General features: G+C 47.1%; 1 protein-coding gene across 1 annotated transcript in view; it reads right to left on the bottom strand.

The window, feature by feature from the left end:
- LOC311237471 (bone morphogenetic protein receptor type-2-like) overlaps positions 1–18131 on the bottom strand; it is a 148419-nt gene that overhangs the window by 45191 nt on the left and 85097 nt on the right. Inside the window, exons 8-9 of the mRNA XM_084325379.1 lie at positions 11685–11870; positions 7374–7553 (exon numbers count right to left, since the gene is read on the bottom strand). Of these exons, the coding sequence (XP_084181505.1) occupies positions 7374–7553; positions 11685–11870 (366 nt within the window). The remainder of the gene's footprint in view (positions 1–7373; positions 7554–11684; positions 11871–18131) is intronic.

Below are 18131 nucleotides of genomic sequence, written 5' to 3'. Positions count from 1 at the left end.
ATGATATGGTGACAATACTGAGACACTAGTGTGGTGATGATATGGTGACAATACTGAGACACTAGTGTGGTGATGATATGGTGACAATACTGCGACACTAGTGTGGTGATGATATGGTGACAATACTGCCACACTAGTGTGGTGATGATATGGTGACAATGCTGCGACACTAGTGTGGTGATGATATGGTGACAATACTGCGACACTAGTGTGGTGATGATATGGTGACAATACTGCAACACTAGTATGGTGATGATATGGTTACAATACTGCGACACTAGTGTGGTGATGATATGGTGACAATACTGCGACACTAGTGTGGTGATGATATGGTGACAATACTGCCACACTAGTGTGGTGATGATTTGGTTACAATACTGCGACACTAGTGTGGTGATGATATGGTGACAATACTGCGACACTAGTGTGGTGATGATATGGTGACAATACTGCGACACTAGTGTGGTGATGATATGGTGACAATACTGCCACACTAGTGTGGTGATGATATGGTGACAATGCTGCGACACTAGAGTGGTGATGATATGGTGACAATACTGCGACACTAGTGTGGTGATGATATGGTGGCATACTGCGACACTAGTGTGGTGATGATATGGTGACAATACTGCGACACTAGTGTGGTGATGATATGGTTACAATACTGCGACACTAGTGTGGTGATGATATGGTGGCGCGGTGCCTCTGGTGGTGACTCCCAACACTGCATCTCCACCACAGTAACTAATGACCGCTCTAACCCGGCTATGGAGCAGGACGAGCCTTCAGTGGGAACAGGTGGCGGCTCCGTGTGTGTTATTCATCAATTGAGCTCATCGGAAGGGAAGGTCGCACACGGACGCACGCGCACTTCATGTCCCAGGCATGTCTGTGTGTGTGTGTGTGTGTGTGTGTGTGTGTGTGTGTGTGTGTGTGGCCGATCAGGCAAGTCGGTCAGGCGAGGTAAAACACATGATGAAGAAAAATCAATTAAGTCAAACAAGCATGAATCATGGCAAACAGACTGGAACAGAGAGAGAGAGAGAGAGAGAGAGAGAGAGAGAGAGAGAGAGAGAGAGAGAGAGAGAGAGAGAGAGAGAGAGAGAGAGAGAGAGAGAGAGAGAGAGAGAGAGAGAGAGAGAGAGAGAGAGAGAGAGAGAGAGAGAGAGAGAGAGAGAGAGAGAGAATGACAAGAGGGAGGGGGAGGGAGAGAGAGGGGGAGAAAATTAGAGAGGGAGGGAAAGAGTGACAATGACCGAGAGAATGACAAGAGGGAGGGGGAGAGAATGAGAGGGAGGGGGGGGGGAGAGAGAGAGAGAGAAAATGATAGACGCGAGAGAATGACAGAGACAGAGAGGGGGTGAGAAAGAGAGAGAAAGAGACAGGCCCAGTCCAGGAGGAGGAGTGAAGGATGGGCTATTAACTGGGAGGAGCTGTTCAATCAATCTGGTCAGAATCACCGCACACACACACAAATGCCACACGTGTGTGCACGCCACAAACACACACACACACACACACACACACACACACACACACACACACACACACACACACACACACACACACACACACGCTCTCTCTTTAGTATGCATTGCCATCGACGAACACACTTAAGACTTGTAGTATTAATAATTGATGGCTTAGGGAGAGCCTTGGGGCAGGACGTCCTTGACTGAGACAAGCGTGCCCACGCACACACACACACAGACACACAGACACACACACACAGACGCACACACACAGACACACACACACAGACACACACACACAGGGTTGACACGGTCCCTCTTTGCAGTTTGTCAATGAGTTCATTGTCAAAGAGAAGGCTGCGGCACACGGGGCAGACAGACAGGAAGCAACCCGACACACTGCCTCCCCGGCTCCTCTTCCTCCTTCCGTCTCTCTCTCGTCATCGTCCGTCTGATCTCTCTCAGCTGGATGTCACGTTGTATTTCACACATCTTCCTCCTTCCGTCTCTCGCTCTCATCGTCCGTCTGATCTCTCTCAGCTGGATGTCACGTTGTATTTCACACATCTTCCTCCTTCCGTCTCTCGCTCTCATCGTCTGTCTGATCTCTCTCAGCTGGATGTCACATTGTATTGTATTTTACCGATGTCGATATCTCTGTATAGAAAACACTTTTTTATGATAATCAAATAAAGAGCTATTTTCCAAAACGCATTTATTTTATTTTAATTTTGTAACTTATTTTCATAAATGACTAATATTTTGAAATATTTTGAAAGACCAAAACATGTAAAAAAAAAAAAAAAAAAAAAAAAAGATAAAAAAAAAATTCTGCCCTATCTTGATATCGAACCGATACCGATGTGTAAAAAAAAACTGCCATATCGGCCGATATATCGTGCATCACTATATTTCAGACATCTTCCTCCTTCCGTCTCTCGCTCTCATCGTCCGTCTGATATCTCTCATATGACTCAAAGCTCCAGCTCTGTTAGTTTGTTTGTGTTAAGGCTTACGTTTACATTTTTGTCATTTAGCGGACGCTTTTATCCAAAGCGACTTACGCGTTTTGTACAACAAGAGAGCAGGAAGGGTACAACTCTTATCAGCTGAGCAACAATGTTCATCAAAGTGTTGAGTGCTACAGTGTAGGTTAGTTTATTAGGACACGTGCATGACAGTAATGTTAGTTAGGGTTAGATTAGATATATATTTTTCTTTGGCTTAGACAACAGAAGCTATTTCATTAGGTCAATGCACACTTAAAGGGTATGTATTGTGCTTTTATTAAGCACTGGCTTATTCTTGTCCATGTTAATCCTCAGGCAACCCAGGCAATTCTGTTAATTATTTCAGATTTAGTGTAAAGGTCTAAACGCTGACAAGGGCCTTATTTATTTTCTCTTTTAATGAGCAACCAATTTCACTTTGATTAGGCCTGTATAAAAAGGCACATTTTGTTTGACTATAAGCTCATTTATTTTGTGAGTGTTGTAGCTACTGACCAGACCAGAGCATCTGAGTGTTGTAGCTACTGACCAGACCAGAGCCTCTGAGTGTTGTAGCTACTGACCAGACCAGAGCATCTGAGTCTTGTAGCTACTGACCAGACCAGAGCATCTGAGTGTTTGTAGCTACTGACCAGACCAGAGCATCTGAGTGTTGTAGCTACTGACCAGACCAGAGCATCTGAGTGTCGTAGCTACTGACCAGACCAGAGCATCTGAGTGTCGTAGCTACTGACCAGACCAGAGCATCTGAGTGTTGTAGCTACTGACCAGAGCAGAGCATCTGAGTGTTTGTAGCTACTGACCAGACCAGAGCATCTGAGTGTTGTAGCTACTGACCAGACCAGAGCATCTGAGTGTTGTAGCTACTGACCAGACCAGAGCATCTGAGTGTTTGTAGCTACTGACCAGACCAGAGCATCTGAGTGTTGTAGCTACTGACCAGACCAGAGCATCTGAGTGTTCTAGCTACTGACCAGACCAGAGCATCTGAGTGTTGTAGCTACTGACCAGACCAGAGCATCTGAGTGTTGTAGCTACTGACCAGACCAGAGCATCTGAGTGTTGTAGCTACTGACCAGACCAGAGCATCTGAGTGTTGTAGCTACTGACCAGACCAGAGCATCTGAGTGTTGTAGCTACTGACCAGACCAGAGCATCTGAGTGTTGTAGCTACTGACCAGACCAGAGCATCTGAGTGTTGTAGCTACTGACCAGACCAGAGCATCTGAGTGTTGTAGCTACTGACCAGACCAGAGCATCTGAGTGTTGTAGCTACTGACCAGACCAGAGCATCTGAGTGCCTTGTAATACCTCTAGCTTTAGCTTCGCTTAATGTTAGCGATGGATGCTAGCTGCTAACGTTAGCACCAGCAGGCTGGGAAAAAAGTCTGCATTTTATTGCACTGTAAAAAACTGATTTTATATGTCTGCACTTTATGTACTCATTTCTATTCTAGTCTATTCTACTACTTATTGCACTGCACTATTTTACTGTCTATTCTATCTTACTCTTTATTATTGTCTATTTAAAACTGAATCAAACCATAAACAACTGTTGGGATGTTAGATCCTAATGTGAAAAACTGTGATTTAATGTGTCTGCACTTTATGTGCAAATTTTATGCCCGTCTTTTGTGAAGCCCTTTGATCTGCAATTTCTGTATATGAAAGGTGCTATACAAAGAAAGTTTATTATTATTATTATTAACATGTATCAATTCATTGTCAATTGTATAGCTTGGCTTTCTTTCTGCTTCTTAGCAAAACACAGGGGGGTTGTGGTGCGTTAGTGGCTTAGCCTTTGCTAGTCAGTAGCCAGTAAACCCTGTAGTGCATGCAGCACGTACCACTGAGTGTGACACATAGGATATACAGTATGCATAGTTGTTTACATTAACCATCCATATGTCCCGATTCCAAACTGGCATGTATCTGGGTGCGGCTTTAACCAGGCTCGCCTAGTCTCGTTATTTGATACATCTTATTTCTCGGCATAGGCTGCACAGGGTATTTCTTTTTCATTATGCCTATGAGCCGTTTTTGTTTTCATAGACTTATCTAATTTATTTAAATAAATAAACATTGAGGTCCGATTTGGCCCTCGTCTCTCTCGATGAGCACAATAATTAATTACAGTACTGAAGCCTAATGACTAAGCAGCGCGTCCTCGCTTTCCTATCCCCGCGGGGACATGGTCGGAGCGCGCAGGGACATAGGGTCAAGGGGTTAGGGAATGAATGTAAGTCAATGAAGTGTCCCCCATGAGGCATGGAAACATGGCTGTGTGTGTGTGTGTGTGTGTGTGTGTGTGTGTGTGTGTGTGTGTGTGTGTGTGTGTGTACACGCGTGTTGGGCTAGTGCCTGATGGTACGTTGCAATTCGACCCCCACCACTTCAACCCCAAACATCATTCAAAACCAATCAAAGCTGAAGCAGCGACCTGCTCGCACCGAGAGAAACTCGGACCAAATTCAATTATCGCCATACTTCTCACACGAGCGCGGGGGGGATTCAATATAATCCACGTTTTCATCAGAGCGGAGGAGAGATCATCGTCACGCCGCCCGTCGCAGAGGGCATTCGCGGAGCACCCTCGGGTGAATTGAAAATCCCATTTGATACGACGATATAGCCACATGGAATTTGAAAAAAGTGGGCAATGAACGGCCATTGGGCGACTCTTTTCCTAGCGTCTACCCTGTGAATATAAGAGTGAGGGAGGAGAGGAGAGGAGAGGGGGAGGAAGAGGCGTGATGGAGGAAGAGGAGATAGGGGGAGAGGGGAAGCAAAGAAGAAGGGGGAGAGAGAGAGAGAGAGAGAGAGAGACAAGTGTTTTGTGCTGTGGGCAAGGCGCTCACCACGAATACTGGAGACGCTGGGTTCGCCTGTTCGAGCCCAGCGCTCCACATTGCTTTCAGTTTAGCTGGTTGTCCGTACTAATACACATTGGCCGTATTAGGGGGTGGGAAACTGATGGGTGGGGATCGGGCGTTGTGGACAGCGACTCCTACAGGTCGGTTGGTGCGCCTGCGCAGTAGAATCAGGAAGCGATGGGGGCGGCGCCCCTCCAAAGCGCAGACCCCTGACGCTGAAAGATCGCGCCGCGCAGGTGAAAAGATGCGACTACTGTTACCTCAAGTACCGGAGGGGACTCTTGCTATGTATGACTTAGTCCACATTGCAGCCGGCTTGTGGGAGGCAAGAAACAGCGTTTCGAGACAGGGGAGGGTTGAATTGGATGATACAAAATTGGGATGGGAGAAAAATAGAAAATGGGAGAAAAAGTGGATAAAAAAAAAGAAATTACCATAGTATTGTATCCATAGCTATAATATAGAATATAGTTATAGCTCTACAAACAAGGTGACGGACTCCTATCTTTTAAAGCGTGGCAGGGAATAGATGGGGCCGGGAAACAGCGCGGCACTCAAAGTGTTAAACCTCGACTAAACCTTCTCAGTTGACGATTGTTCCGTTAGAATATAAGCTATGGTTTGCCGTATTTTATGTTGCACAGTGTGGAGAGATAAGAGGCTACCGTAGGAGGGACTGGAGAGTCCCACCGCTGTCACGTCGCTAGGTGCAGCGTTTACATTATTTTGCTAACGAGAGCTGACATCCTTCCAAAGTTCCCTCCACTAAGTTAGGGCTACATGCGGTAACGTTACGTACAGGGTCAGAAAGAGACACTACAGATTCAGAACAGGTGTTGCAGAATATCGCCCACGCCTAGTTCTGGAGATCTACCCCTCCCCCCACCCCCCCAAACTGTGTGGGACTGGATTTGTTTTCATCACCGCCCTCCCCTCCCCTCCCTCCCCCTCACTGACTCTCTCTCTCGCCATGTCTCTCAGTCTCTCTCCCTCGCTAATTAGCTGGAAACAGAATGTCTGTGGGAGAGGTAAACAAGATAAACAAGATTATTGCCGGAGCGATTTCCCTGTATATCTGTGTGTGTGTGTGTGTGTGTGTGTGTGTGTGTGTGTGTGTGTGTGTGTGTGTGTGTGTGTGTGTGTATCGGTGTGTGTGTATCGGTGTGTGTGCATCTGTGTTCAGTGCATGTATATGTGGCTAGCATGACTTTGGGTGTGTGAGCGTGTGTGTGTGTGTGTGTGTGTGTGTGTGTGTGTGTGTGTGTGTGTGTGTGAGCGTGCATCGGTGTTCAGTGCATGTATATGTGGCTAGCATGACTTTGGGTGTGTTGTGTGTGTGTGTGCGTGTGTGTGCGTGTGTGTGTGTGTGTGTGTGTGTGCGCGTGTGTGCGTGTGTGTGTGTGTAAATATACCGAATGATGGTGTGTGTTTGACTACATATACACACTCAGTGTCATCAGCGTGTGTAAACGCCACGCCTGCCTGCATCATCGTCACAGAGGAACCAGTGTGGTGGGGGGTGTGCATGGGGTGTTTGTAAACACGACTGTGTGTGTGTGTGTGTGCGGTCTGTGACTCTCTGTGTGTGCATGTGCGCGTGTCCTTGCTGTGTGCGGGGCTTGGTATTGTTTTGAATGTTTTCCATACCAGTGTTTTTTTTTTCTTCTTCTTCTTCATTTTATATAAATACCCCAAATTAAAATGAGTGAATGGCACGTCTTGTTCCGTCAGAGAACCGTAGTTACCTGTTCCCTCTGAGCAGAGCTTCAGATCCACACCAACGCTGTTTACAGTATTTACAGTAAGTGCATGGATCCTAAGAGACTTCAATGCCCCACGTGACCGGGTCCAGGTAGCATGGACCATGTTGTGTGTGTGTGTGTTCTTACAGAGAGGCTGAGCTGTAGTGGTGTGTGGGTGTGTGTGTGTGTGTGTGTGTGTGTGTGTGTGTTTGTTCTTACAGAGAGGCTGAGCCGTGGTGGGGCTGGGTGGTGTGATGTGTGTGTGTTTGTTCTTACAGAGAGGCTGAGCCGTGGTGGGGCTGGGTGGGGGGAAGTCCTCTGTGAAGTTGCGGTTGCACATGTCGCTCCCGCAGCAGCAGAAGTGGTAGGTGCCGTTCTGCATCTGAGGGGGCAGGTTGGTCACCACACAGCGGTCGTCGCGGCACTCCTGCTCGTCCCCGAGGTGGGTCCAGCAACCTGAGAGAGCGGGGGGGGGGGGGGGGGGGGGAGGGAGGGAGGAGAGGGAGAGAGAGGGGGGGGAGATGGAGGAGGGGACAACAAGAAATATATTTGTAATAATGGGAGGAAGGGGCTCACCTGGTTCTAATCACATTATTTTACATATACAAATGTGAACAAATCAGGTAGGCCCATCCTCATCTAATGAAATTCTTGGGATTTTGGATAGACAAATCTGTAAATTGTGTCGTTTTCCACATGCAAAAATCATGCAATTTTAATCTAGCGTTCGCCCGAGAGAGACGTGCTTATCATTTTTCGACTAACAAAAAACTCGGTGGACTAAAAAAACCAAACCGACTAATTCAATCGGCCGATTCTGACGCTGCGCCTGTTTCTGATCAGACCGATCGTGTGGAAGCTCTCCCTCCGCGTGGCGCGTCCCGTCCCGCCCTCCTCCGCTCAGTCAATTGCCACATCAATCCCTGCGCTCAGATCTAGAGGGTAGAGCGCCTCCCCTCTGGGTCTCCCTCCTTCTCATGTTTCTTTCTTGCGTCACAGGCTAACCCCCCCCCCCCCCCCCCGTCTGTTTAGCGCGCTGAGAATCCTCCTTTAATCTACGTGTGACCCAGAGAGGGGAGGCGCTCTGCTCTCTAGATCTGAGCTCCACAGTGAGACCCAGAGGGGAGGCGCTCTGCTCTCTAGATTTGAGCTCCACAGGGAGACCCAGAGAGGGGAGGCGCTCTGCCCTCTAGATCTGAGCTCCACAGGGAGACCCAGACTCACTGTGGAGCTCAGATCTAGAGAGCAGAGCGCCTCCTCTCTGGGTCTCACTGTGGAGCTCAGATCTAGACAGCAGAGCGCCTCCCCTCTGGGTCTCACTGTGGAGCTCAGATCTAGAGGGCAGAGCGCCTCCCCTCTGGGTCTCACTGTGGAGCTCAGATCTAGAGAGCAGAGCGCCTCCCCTCTGGGTCTCCCTGTGGAGCTCAGATCTAGAGGGCAGAGCGCCTCCCCTCTGGGTCTCCCTGTGGAGCTCAGATCTAGAGAGCAGAGCGCCTCCCCTCTGGGTCTCACTGTGGAGCTCAAATCTAGAGGGCAGAGCGCCTCCCCTCTCTGGGTCTCACTGTGGAGCTCAGATCTAGAGAGCAGAGCGCCTCCCCTCTGGGTCTCACTGTGGAGCTCAAATCTAGAGGGCAGAGCGCCTCCCCTCTGGGTCTCCCTGTGGAGCTCAGATCTAGAGGGCAGAGCGCCTCCCCTCTCTGGGTCTCACTGTGGAGCTCAGATCTAGAGAGCAGAGCGCCTCCCCTCTCTGGGTCTCACTGTGGAGCTCAGATCTAGAGAGCAGAGCGCCTCCCCTCTGGGTCTCACTGTGGAGCTCAGATCTAGAGAGCAGAGCGCCTCCCCTCTGGGTCTCCCTGTGGAGCTCAGATCTAGAGGGCAGAGCGCCTCCCCTCTGGGTCTCACTGTGGAGCTCAGATCTAGAGTGCAGAGCGCCTCCCCTCTGGGTCTCACTGTGGAGCTCAGATCTAGAGGGCAGAGCGCCTCCCCTCTGGGTCTCACTGTGGAGCTCAGATCTAGAGAGCAGAGCGCCTCCCCTCTGGGTCTCACTGTGGAGCTCAGATCTAGAGAGCAGAGCGCCTCCCCTCTGGGTCTCACTGTGGAGCTCAGATCTAGAGGGCAGAGCGCCTCCCCTCTGGGTCTCCCTGTGGAGCTCAGATCTAGAGGGCAGAGCGCCTCCCCTCTCTGGGTCACACGTAGATTAAAGGAGGATTCTCAGCGCGCTAAACAGACGGGGGGGGGGGTTAGCCTGTGACGCAAGAAAGAAAGATGAGAAGGACATCTTTAATAGAAATGTCAACAGAAAATAGAAGAAGCAGGCTTTTTTTCCTGGCTCATGCTCAGACAGAGGAGGTGCCTTATAGTTTCAACAACATTTGTTTGCACAGTTTCTGGCCTTTTGCTCCACCTGGTCATTGTAGTCAGATAATATATACAGTATATATATATATATATATATATTAGTAAATTGTCTAAATTAAATAGGGCCAATATATAATGAGAGCAGATGGTAAAATGAGGTGAGGCCGGCATTTGGCAGACTGGAGATTTTGCACACAAAAAATATTAAAAAAATAAATAAAACATAAGGCAGCCGACTAACAGAACCCGGACAGAATACCAGGAAATATATGGAGAGTTTATCTTATATTAGTGAACTAAGCGCTTAGCTTAGCAGATAACAAGCGTACCTGAAGAGCAGAGTCACTTTATAGCATTAGCTAGCTTGCTGGTAAACTATACCAACACACCATAGTAAACGTGCAGTAAACGTTTCCTAAAAGTGCCGTTACTGCCAAGCGGTCTGCCTGAAACCACGTGAACACAGCCAGCATCACAAGCCACATGCTGGTACATTTCATCTGTGGCTGTGTGTCTGCTGCTCGGTCTTACTCTTTCTATTTTCGGCCGGTAGAATAATACAAATATGCATCTTCGGACTGGAGGGACTTTTTCATAGTTTATGAACCGTCGGTGGAAGTACCCACGTTTTGTGGTGTTCGCACTGCAGAAATAGTATAGTATGTATATGCCAAAAACATTCCCAGCAAATCTCTTCGTTACATCAATATTGTCACATTTGTAGGTTAAGTATTTAAAGTTTGCTATTGGCCATCTTAGCACTCCCATCTTGTTATTATCAACCAGGAAATGTTCAGTTGCTCAATCTAGTGCGATCTATGCACGGATTGCACGCATTGCCCAGCTGCTGTCCGTCTCTGCTCCCCGGGGAGACGAGGCAGAAGCAGGGTCGGCTTACATCACTTCAGTGTTCAGTGGTTCCTCCCTGAAGGCATGCAGTGCCCAGGGGGTGGCTCCTCCTTGAAGACATGCAGTGCCCAGGGGGTGGTTCCTCCCTGAAGGCATGCAGTGCCCAGGGGGTGGTTCCTCCCTGAAGGCATGCAGTGCCCAGGGGGTGGTTCCTCCCTGAAGGCATGCAGTGCCCAGGGGGTGGTTCCTCCCTGAAGGCATGCAGTGCCCAGGGGGTGGTTCCTCCCTGAAGGCATGCAGTGCCCAGGGGGTGGTTCCTCCCTGAAGGTATGCAGTGCCCAGGGGGTGGTTCCTCCCTGAAGGTATGCAGTGCCCAGGGGGTGGTTCCTCCCTGAAGACATGCAGTGCCCAGGGGGTGGTTCCTCCCTGAAGGCATGCAGTGCCCAGGGGGTGGTTCCTCCCTGAAGGTATGCAGTGCCCAGGGGGTGGTTCCTCCCTGAAGGTATGCAGTGCCCAGGGGGTGGTTCCTCCCTGAAGACATGCAGTGCCCAGGGGGTGGTTCCTCCCTGAAGGCATGCAGTGCCCAGGGGGTGGTTCCTCCCTGAAGGCATGCAGTGCCCAGGGGGGGTGGTTCGTTCCTCCCTGAAGGTATGCAGTGCCCAGGGGGTGGTTCCTCCCTGAAGGCATGCAGTGCCCAGGGGGTGGTTCCTCCCTGAAGGCATGCAGTGCCCAGGGGGTGGTTCCTCCCTGAAGGCATGCAGTGCCCAGGGGGTGGTTCCTCCCTGAAGGTATGCAGTGCCCAGGGGGTGGTTCCTCCCTGAAGGCATGCAGTGCCCAGGGGGTGGTTCCTCCTTGAAGGCATGCAGTGCCCAGGGGGGGTGGTTCCTCCTTGAAGACATGCAGTACCCAGGGGGTGGTTCCTCCCTGAAGGCATGCAGTGCCCAGGGGGGGGGGTTCCTCCTTGAAGGCATGCAGTGCCCAGGGGGTGGTTCCTCCCTGAAGGCATGCAGTGCCCATAACTGTAGACCAGGTGGGCCTGTGTGTTCTAACCTTGCCTGACCAGATGGACATGCATGGTGGCACAGTGGTTAGCACTGCTGCCTCACACAGCAAGAAGGTCCTGGGTTCGAACCCCAGCAGGGGGCCTTCCTGTGTGGAGTTTGCATGTTCTCCCTGTGTTCGCGTGGGTTTCCTCTGGGTACTCCGGTTTCCTCCCACACCATGAAGACATGCATGGTAGGCAGGGACTACAGATGGAAACTAGCTCATTAGCTAATTCTGGCACATTTACATTGAAACTGAAGATGTTGATTAATGTGCCCCTGGGTAAAAAAATTATTATTAAAATAAACAAAAAAAGCGGTGTGTTCTTCTTCTCACCTTGCTTGACCAGGCGCACGTCGCCCGGCGGGCTCTTCTCCCACAGGCCGAAGCAGTGGCTGCCCGTGGCACAGCGGATGGTGGTGTTCTCGGGGGAGACGCGGCCCTCGCCGCTCGCCACCCGCTTCACCTCCCACTGCTGCTGCTGGTCCGTGAAGGCACACTCCCTCTCCTCGCCCTGCGCCGCTGTGGGGGGGGGAGGTTTTGTTAATAGACATATTCCTGTTCATTGGTAAACGGTGCATTTATATATTATTATCGCTTTTATCCAAAGCGCTTTACAATCGCGTTCCTCACGTTCACACAGCGACGGCGGAGGCGACCATTCAAGGTGCCAACCTGCTCATCGGGAGCAGTTTAAGGGGTTAAGTGTCTTGCTCAAGGACACTTCGGACACACTGCCCGGGAGGAGCGGAAAATCGAACCAGGAACCTTCCGACTACCAGACGACCGCTCTACCTCCTGAGCCACTGTCGCCCCGATAACCACCTTTTCACAACCGATACCGATTCAGAGTCATCAGCCGGTATGAGGTACCAATTAGGGCTGAACGATTAATCGATTTTAAATCGAAATCGCGATTTGGAATGATGCAATTAGCTAATCTCAAAAAAATATATATATATCGCAATTATAATATATATTTTTTTATTTAACCAGGAAGTCCCATTGAGATACAAGATCTCAATATAAATTTATTTGGAATAACAAACCACCACGTATAAAAAGAACCACCGCACAGAGAAACAAAGCCGACGGAGGTATGGCAATTCCAAAATGTTTCCACTATTTTAAGGCGTACACTTTAAGACCACCGGCAACCTGGTTTGAACCCCAAGCATCAGTATCCTGGAGAAATTTAGAAGTAAATATAGTAGCACCACAGAGACTGCAGGACATAGTATACACCAAAATATCAATTAAGCAATGCGAACTGAAATTTGGCCCCATAATTACACATGCGATCCGGATATGGCGTGAAACACACAAAAAATATTCTAACCCACATAAATGGCATAATCATACTCCCTTATTCAATAACAATGCACTCCTGATTAGAAAACGACCTATAAGATTCCCTAGATGGGAAAAGCAAGGCATACACACATTAGGAGATGTTTTCAACAAGCAGGGTATTTGTAGCTATGATGAAATAGAGAAAAAATGTAATCTCACCGGTTCCACATATCTTTTTTACGCACAATTATTGTTATGTTTGAAGTCTCACGGTGTTCCATTAAGGATACCAATTGCACACCACAGATACCACAAATTTTTCTATGAAAGAGAGACATCGAGAGGTTTTGTATCAGATTTTTATCATCAATTACTAACGGCCTCGTATGAAACCCTCCACCTAGACTCTATTTGGAGGAGGGATATACCAGACCTGGAAATAGATTTTGAGTGGCAAGAAGCCTGGGCAAATGTTCGACTTGCATCAAGGAACCCGGACCATCAACAAATCAATCTTAACTATATCCATAGGACATACTTGACTCCTATAAGACTGAACAGAATGGGTCTTAAACAAGACTCCAAATGCTCCTTATGTACAAATGGGGACGAGGGGACATTTATGCACATGTACTGGGACTGCCCACCAGTTAAGATATTCTGGAAAGAAGTGACCCAGCAATTATCAAATCTCTTAACTCTGAATATACCTGTACACCCCTCTGTATTACTGCTGAATGTTTTTGAGTATGCAGTACATCCACAGCTAAAGAGATTGGTTTTATCTGGTATTACAGTGGCTAAAAAACTGATAGCATCACGATGGATTCAACCGGAAAAAATTTGCCGAAAGGTCTGGATTCTTACATATCTCGATGTGATTTATCTAGAAATATATACAGCAAGAATTTTGGGTCTCAATGAATCCAAATTGACAATGTGGTTAGAAGTGGTGGAGAAAATAAAAGCTAGCATATAATGGTAGTGTCTGGTTAAGAGCGAATGAGAATGGATGTATTATCCATTGGGGGGTCCAGGGTGGGGGGTGCGAGCAAGAGCATATGTGTGTAGGGGAATAGATAGCAGGTATTAGGGGCATATCTTGTATAAGACATTTATTTAAACTGTGATTTAATTTGATGTGCACTGTTAACAATGCTTGTATATCTAATCGTGTGTTGTCATGTTTGTTTATGTGTTTGTTTAAAAAATAATAAAAAAATAAAATACAAAAAAAAAAAACTGAGGGAGGTAAGGGGTTTTAGATTGTGTTGTTGTGAAGTTTAGACTTCAGAGAGGGAGAGTAAAGTACAGAAGAAAAGGTACCGTTGGGTACCGGTGTCGATTCCCAGGTAAAAAGAAACATTTTCAGGATCTGTGTCCCGAACAGACCCACCGCGTATAGGCCAGATGCAAGCCGCATTTTACAATAAACCTCTGTGGGGCTGCTTAAAAATAATAATAATTATAATCGCAAATTTAATCGCAAGTCAGAAAAATCGCAATTAGATTATTTCCCAAAATCGTGCAGCCCTAGTACCAATCCAATCATTTTACTGAACACACATCAGGACATTAGTTTGGGGTCACTGGGCCAACATTTTATATTTCCAGTTTTCCCCTATATAGTGTATAGGCTATGTTTATTGTTCACACACTGCAGGCAGAAGTGGCCCAAAGCAGTGGGACTCAGGTCTGTTGTTTTTCACGACAGTGTGAACAGCACAAATCCCACTGAATTTCCTAATCAGATTTGGGTCACTTTCATATGTGGTCCTAAATCAGATACAGGTCAGATGTGTTGCGTCCATCTTCATTATTGTTAATTTGCGCATTATGAGTCAGTTCAGGAGCGTACTAGTAACCAGTTCACACTGGAATCTGATATTGGCCACATAGTTTGTTTGCTGTTGGTTGTCAGTTAAGGCCATGGGTAGGTAGGGAATTTATTTAATTACATTTTTTATTTTATTCTTTCCCACGGCGACTATGGATAGGGAATTTCTTTATTTAATTAAAATGTTCACAACAACATGGATGCATGTACTCTGCCAGCATGCTTAATATCCATAATACTAAAGGTTTGACTAAGATTTTTATGAAACTTTATTGTAAAAAAAAAATAAAATAAAAAAATTTAAACTCATAACATAAATTGTAAGAAAAGGGAATGAAAAGCGCATACAAGGTTTACGGATCACCGCAGGGCGACAGTATGACCCTCTCCCAGTGTATCCCAGGGGTCTGGGGGGAGACAGTATGAACCTCTCCCAGTGTATCCCAGGGGTCTGGGGGGAGACGGTATGAACCTCTCCCAGTGTATCCCAGGGGTCTGGGGGGAGACGGTATGAACCTCTCCCAGTGCAACTCCTCGCTGCCGTGTGAAAAGAAGCGGCTGGCGACTCCACCTTTACCGGAGGAGGCGTGTGGCAGTTCTACATCCTCCCCAGACAGACAGTAGGGGGCAGCACAACAATCCTTGGACCTATCTCAAACCCTGCCCTCTTTTCTTGATCCTCCAATCACAACTGTCGCTTACCTCGGACAAACTTTGCGACAGTAAGTGATTGGAGGATCAAGAAAAGAGGGCAGCGTTTGAGATAGGTCCAATTGGGGGATGTGAATGGCGGGAAAGGCAAAGAGACCAAAAAAAAACATGACTACCAAAAAGGCTACAGCCTCTAAAAACCCAAAGCATGAAATAGTCCAATTTTAGAATACAATAATTTGTTTTTACAACATCACTGTTAAAAGAAGCCACATCCAATTTATCCACCCCGCTTCCAGAACACTTCCACTGACACGCCAAACACACTCCTACGTGAGAGACGTGTCTCCCCCTCACTGGGCGCCTCACACAACAGCCCACATTTCCATATAGACGCCGACCTCCGCCAGATCGGGGCTTCTCACACACGAACAGTCGAACACACACACACACACACAGTCACACACACACACACACACACACACACACACACACATACACACACACACACACACAGAATGTGTTCAACATGCAGTAGAACACCCGCCTTCTCAAACCCTCAGGGGGGGCAGCACTACATTTCTCCAAGATCTCCCCCCTACTCACAAGCACATACCCATCAAATAATTATAATATATATGACACACACACACACACACACACACACATCAATAGCTGGTGCGCACAGAACAACCATCTATCTGGTGAAATAACATGTTGCCATTCTATTGAAATCTCTGGAGTCACCATGGCAACCGAGTATTACCTGCACTGGTTATTATTTGTGAGAGACGGGGGAGGGAGAGAGACAGACAGACAGACAGAAAGATGGGGAGAGAGACACAGAGAGAGAGAGAGAGAGAGAGAGAGAGAGAGAGAGAGAGAGAGAGAGAGAGAACAAGGGTGTCAGGGAGAGAGAGAGAGAGAGAGAGATAGAGAGAGAGAGTGTGAAAGCAAGTATCAAACACCGAAGGAAACATTTTTAGGATTCTTTTGTTCAGGTTCAACTTTCAAGTACTTTATTTGTCAAATACACAACAATACAGCGGGTAATTAAACGCTTGTGTTTCGAGCTCAGGCTCAACAGTGCACAATTAAGAAACAACAATGAATACAAAAATGGTAACAATAAGTAGTAGTAGTAACTAGTACGATCAAATAAAATAAGGTAAGATAAATTAGTAACTAATTGACAGAAAGTGTCTCGTGTGTAGTGTATGTGCATGTTAAGGTGCAGTTCAAGTTGTTTGCTAAAGAAGGACTTCATCCAAAAATGATCATTTGTATATATATCAATTAATTGATTGAAAACCCTGTGATGCCTCATGGAGGTTTTGGTTTCTTCTCTCACGTCTCCACGGTGAATCCCCCCAAAAGACCGGTAGAAATACTTTAATAATTAAAGTGAATGGATATTTGGTTTAACAACAGCAAAACTATATCAAACTATATGAAAACATCTACAAACATTTACAAACTCTGCTTTACAAAATACTGCTTGTGAAGGCGGCCGGGTAGCGCAGCGGACTAAGCGTCTGTCTACCACCACAGAGACAGTGGGATCGAAACCAGCTGTGGTGCTTCCGGCTTGGCCGACCGTCCATACTAATACTAACACAAATGGCAGTGTTAGCGGGTGGGAAACCCGGCGTGGGTGGGTCCTGGTCGTTGTAAACAGCGACTCCTACAGGTAGGTCAGGGCGCCTGCACAGCGAGGGAGGGAAATGGTGAAGGCAGCGTGACCTTCCACGCGTTACACTTCACCAATGAAAGTCCTCGCTGCCAGGTGAAAAGAGGCTGCTGGCTGTCTCCTATGTCTCGGAGGAAGCATGTGATAGACTTCAGGGCTCCCTAGACCGACCAGTGGGGGGCACATGCGCGCAACAACCAGGAAGGGGAGGGGGGAATTGGCATAACGACTAAATTGGGATGGGAGGAAAATACGAGTAGAAAAAGTAGATACTTTTTTTATACTGCTTGTGCAGTATAATCCAAGTATTATGCTCAGTACTTCACAAACACATTTTCGCCAAAACCATGCTAACGAAAGCATTTCTGGTTCATGCATGAATGAGACTTGAGTGATACTGTTGTGAGAGAGTTTGTAAACAGATGTTTTGCTAGTTTTGCCGCTAAACCAAATCTTCAATTCATCAAGTATTTCTACGTTCCCCCGTGGTCCTGGATACATGAGATGAAAACAATTACATGAATTCAAGGCATCATGCAGTGGTGGGGGAAAACATTGATACAGTATAGTATCGCGATACTTTCCGTGGCGATACAAGGACGGCAAGTATCGATATTTTATTATTAAAAAAAAACATTTGTATAAGGAAGTTGCATTACCTGTAATAGTAGTACAGTAGTTCACACACACACACACACGTGTGTTCAGTTAAGTTGGAATATGACTGTAATACAAACAGCTCAGTTTGTCAGGTACATGCAACACAGATTACAGTCTGCTTGAGAAAATCCCATTTGCTGCAATAAAAATTATTGAAGTGAGATGAACAGACTGAAAACGTTATTTTATTAGATAAAACATGTTGACAATGTTTTTATTTTGCAGTTGAAAAAAGGTTATATATCGCAATATTAACACATTGGCAATGCGTTGGTTGCCAATAACGAGATTTCTCGTTATTTAATCGTTGTTTCTTTTATTAGCAATATCCATTCATTTTTCGTCCGTCCAGCCTGACATTATCATTGGGAATGGCTCTGAGCTCGAAAAGGGCAAATACCGCCCCCTATCGTCTCGCGGATGATAATGCACATCATTGGATTGGATTGAGTGAAAAAGTGCATCAGAGAAAAACTCTGCCCCAGGGTTTCCCCACCTCTGGCAAGCAGTGTCGTGTTACCAGATACACTGGCGAGGCTGGAAGCAGCTTGGATCATGCGTTTCGGACTATAACGTTGGATCAATAAACGCGATCAATATTTGGAATGGCGATCAGGAATTGGATTAATCTTTTTGCAGAACATCTGATCTG

The sequence above is a fragment of the Notolepis coatsorum genome (assembly GCF_963971535.1).
Source record: "Notolepis coatsorum genome assembly, chromosome: 1".
Classification (NCBI taxonomy): Eukaryota; Metazoa; Chordata; class Actinopteri; order Aulopiformes; family Paralepididae; genus Notolepis; species Notolepis coatsorum.
This window is presented reverse-complemented; position numbering and strand designations above follow the sequence as displayed.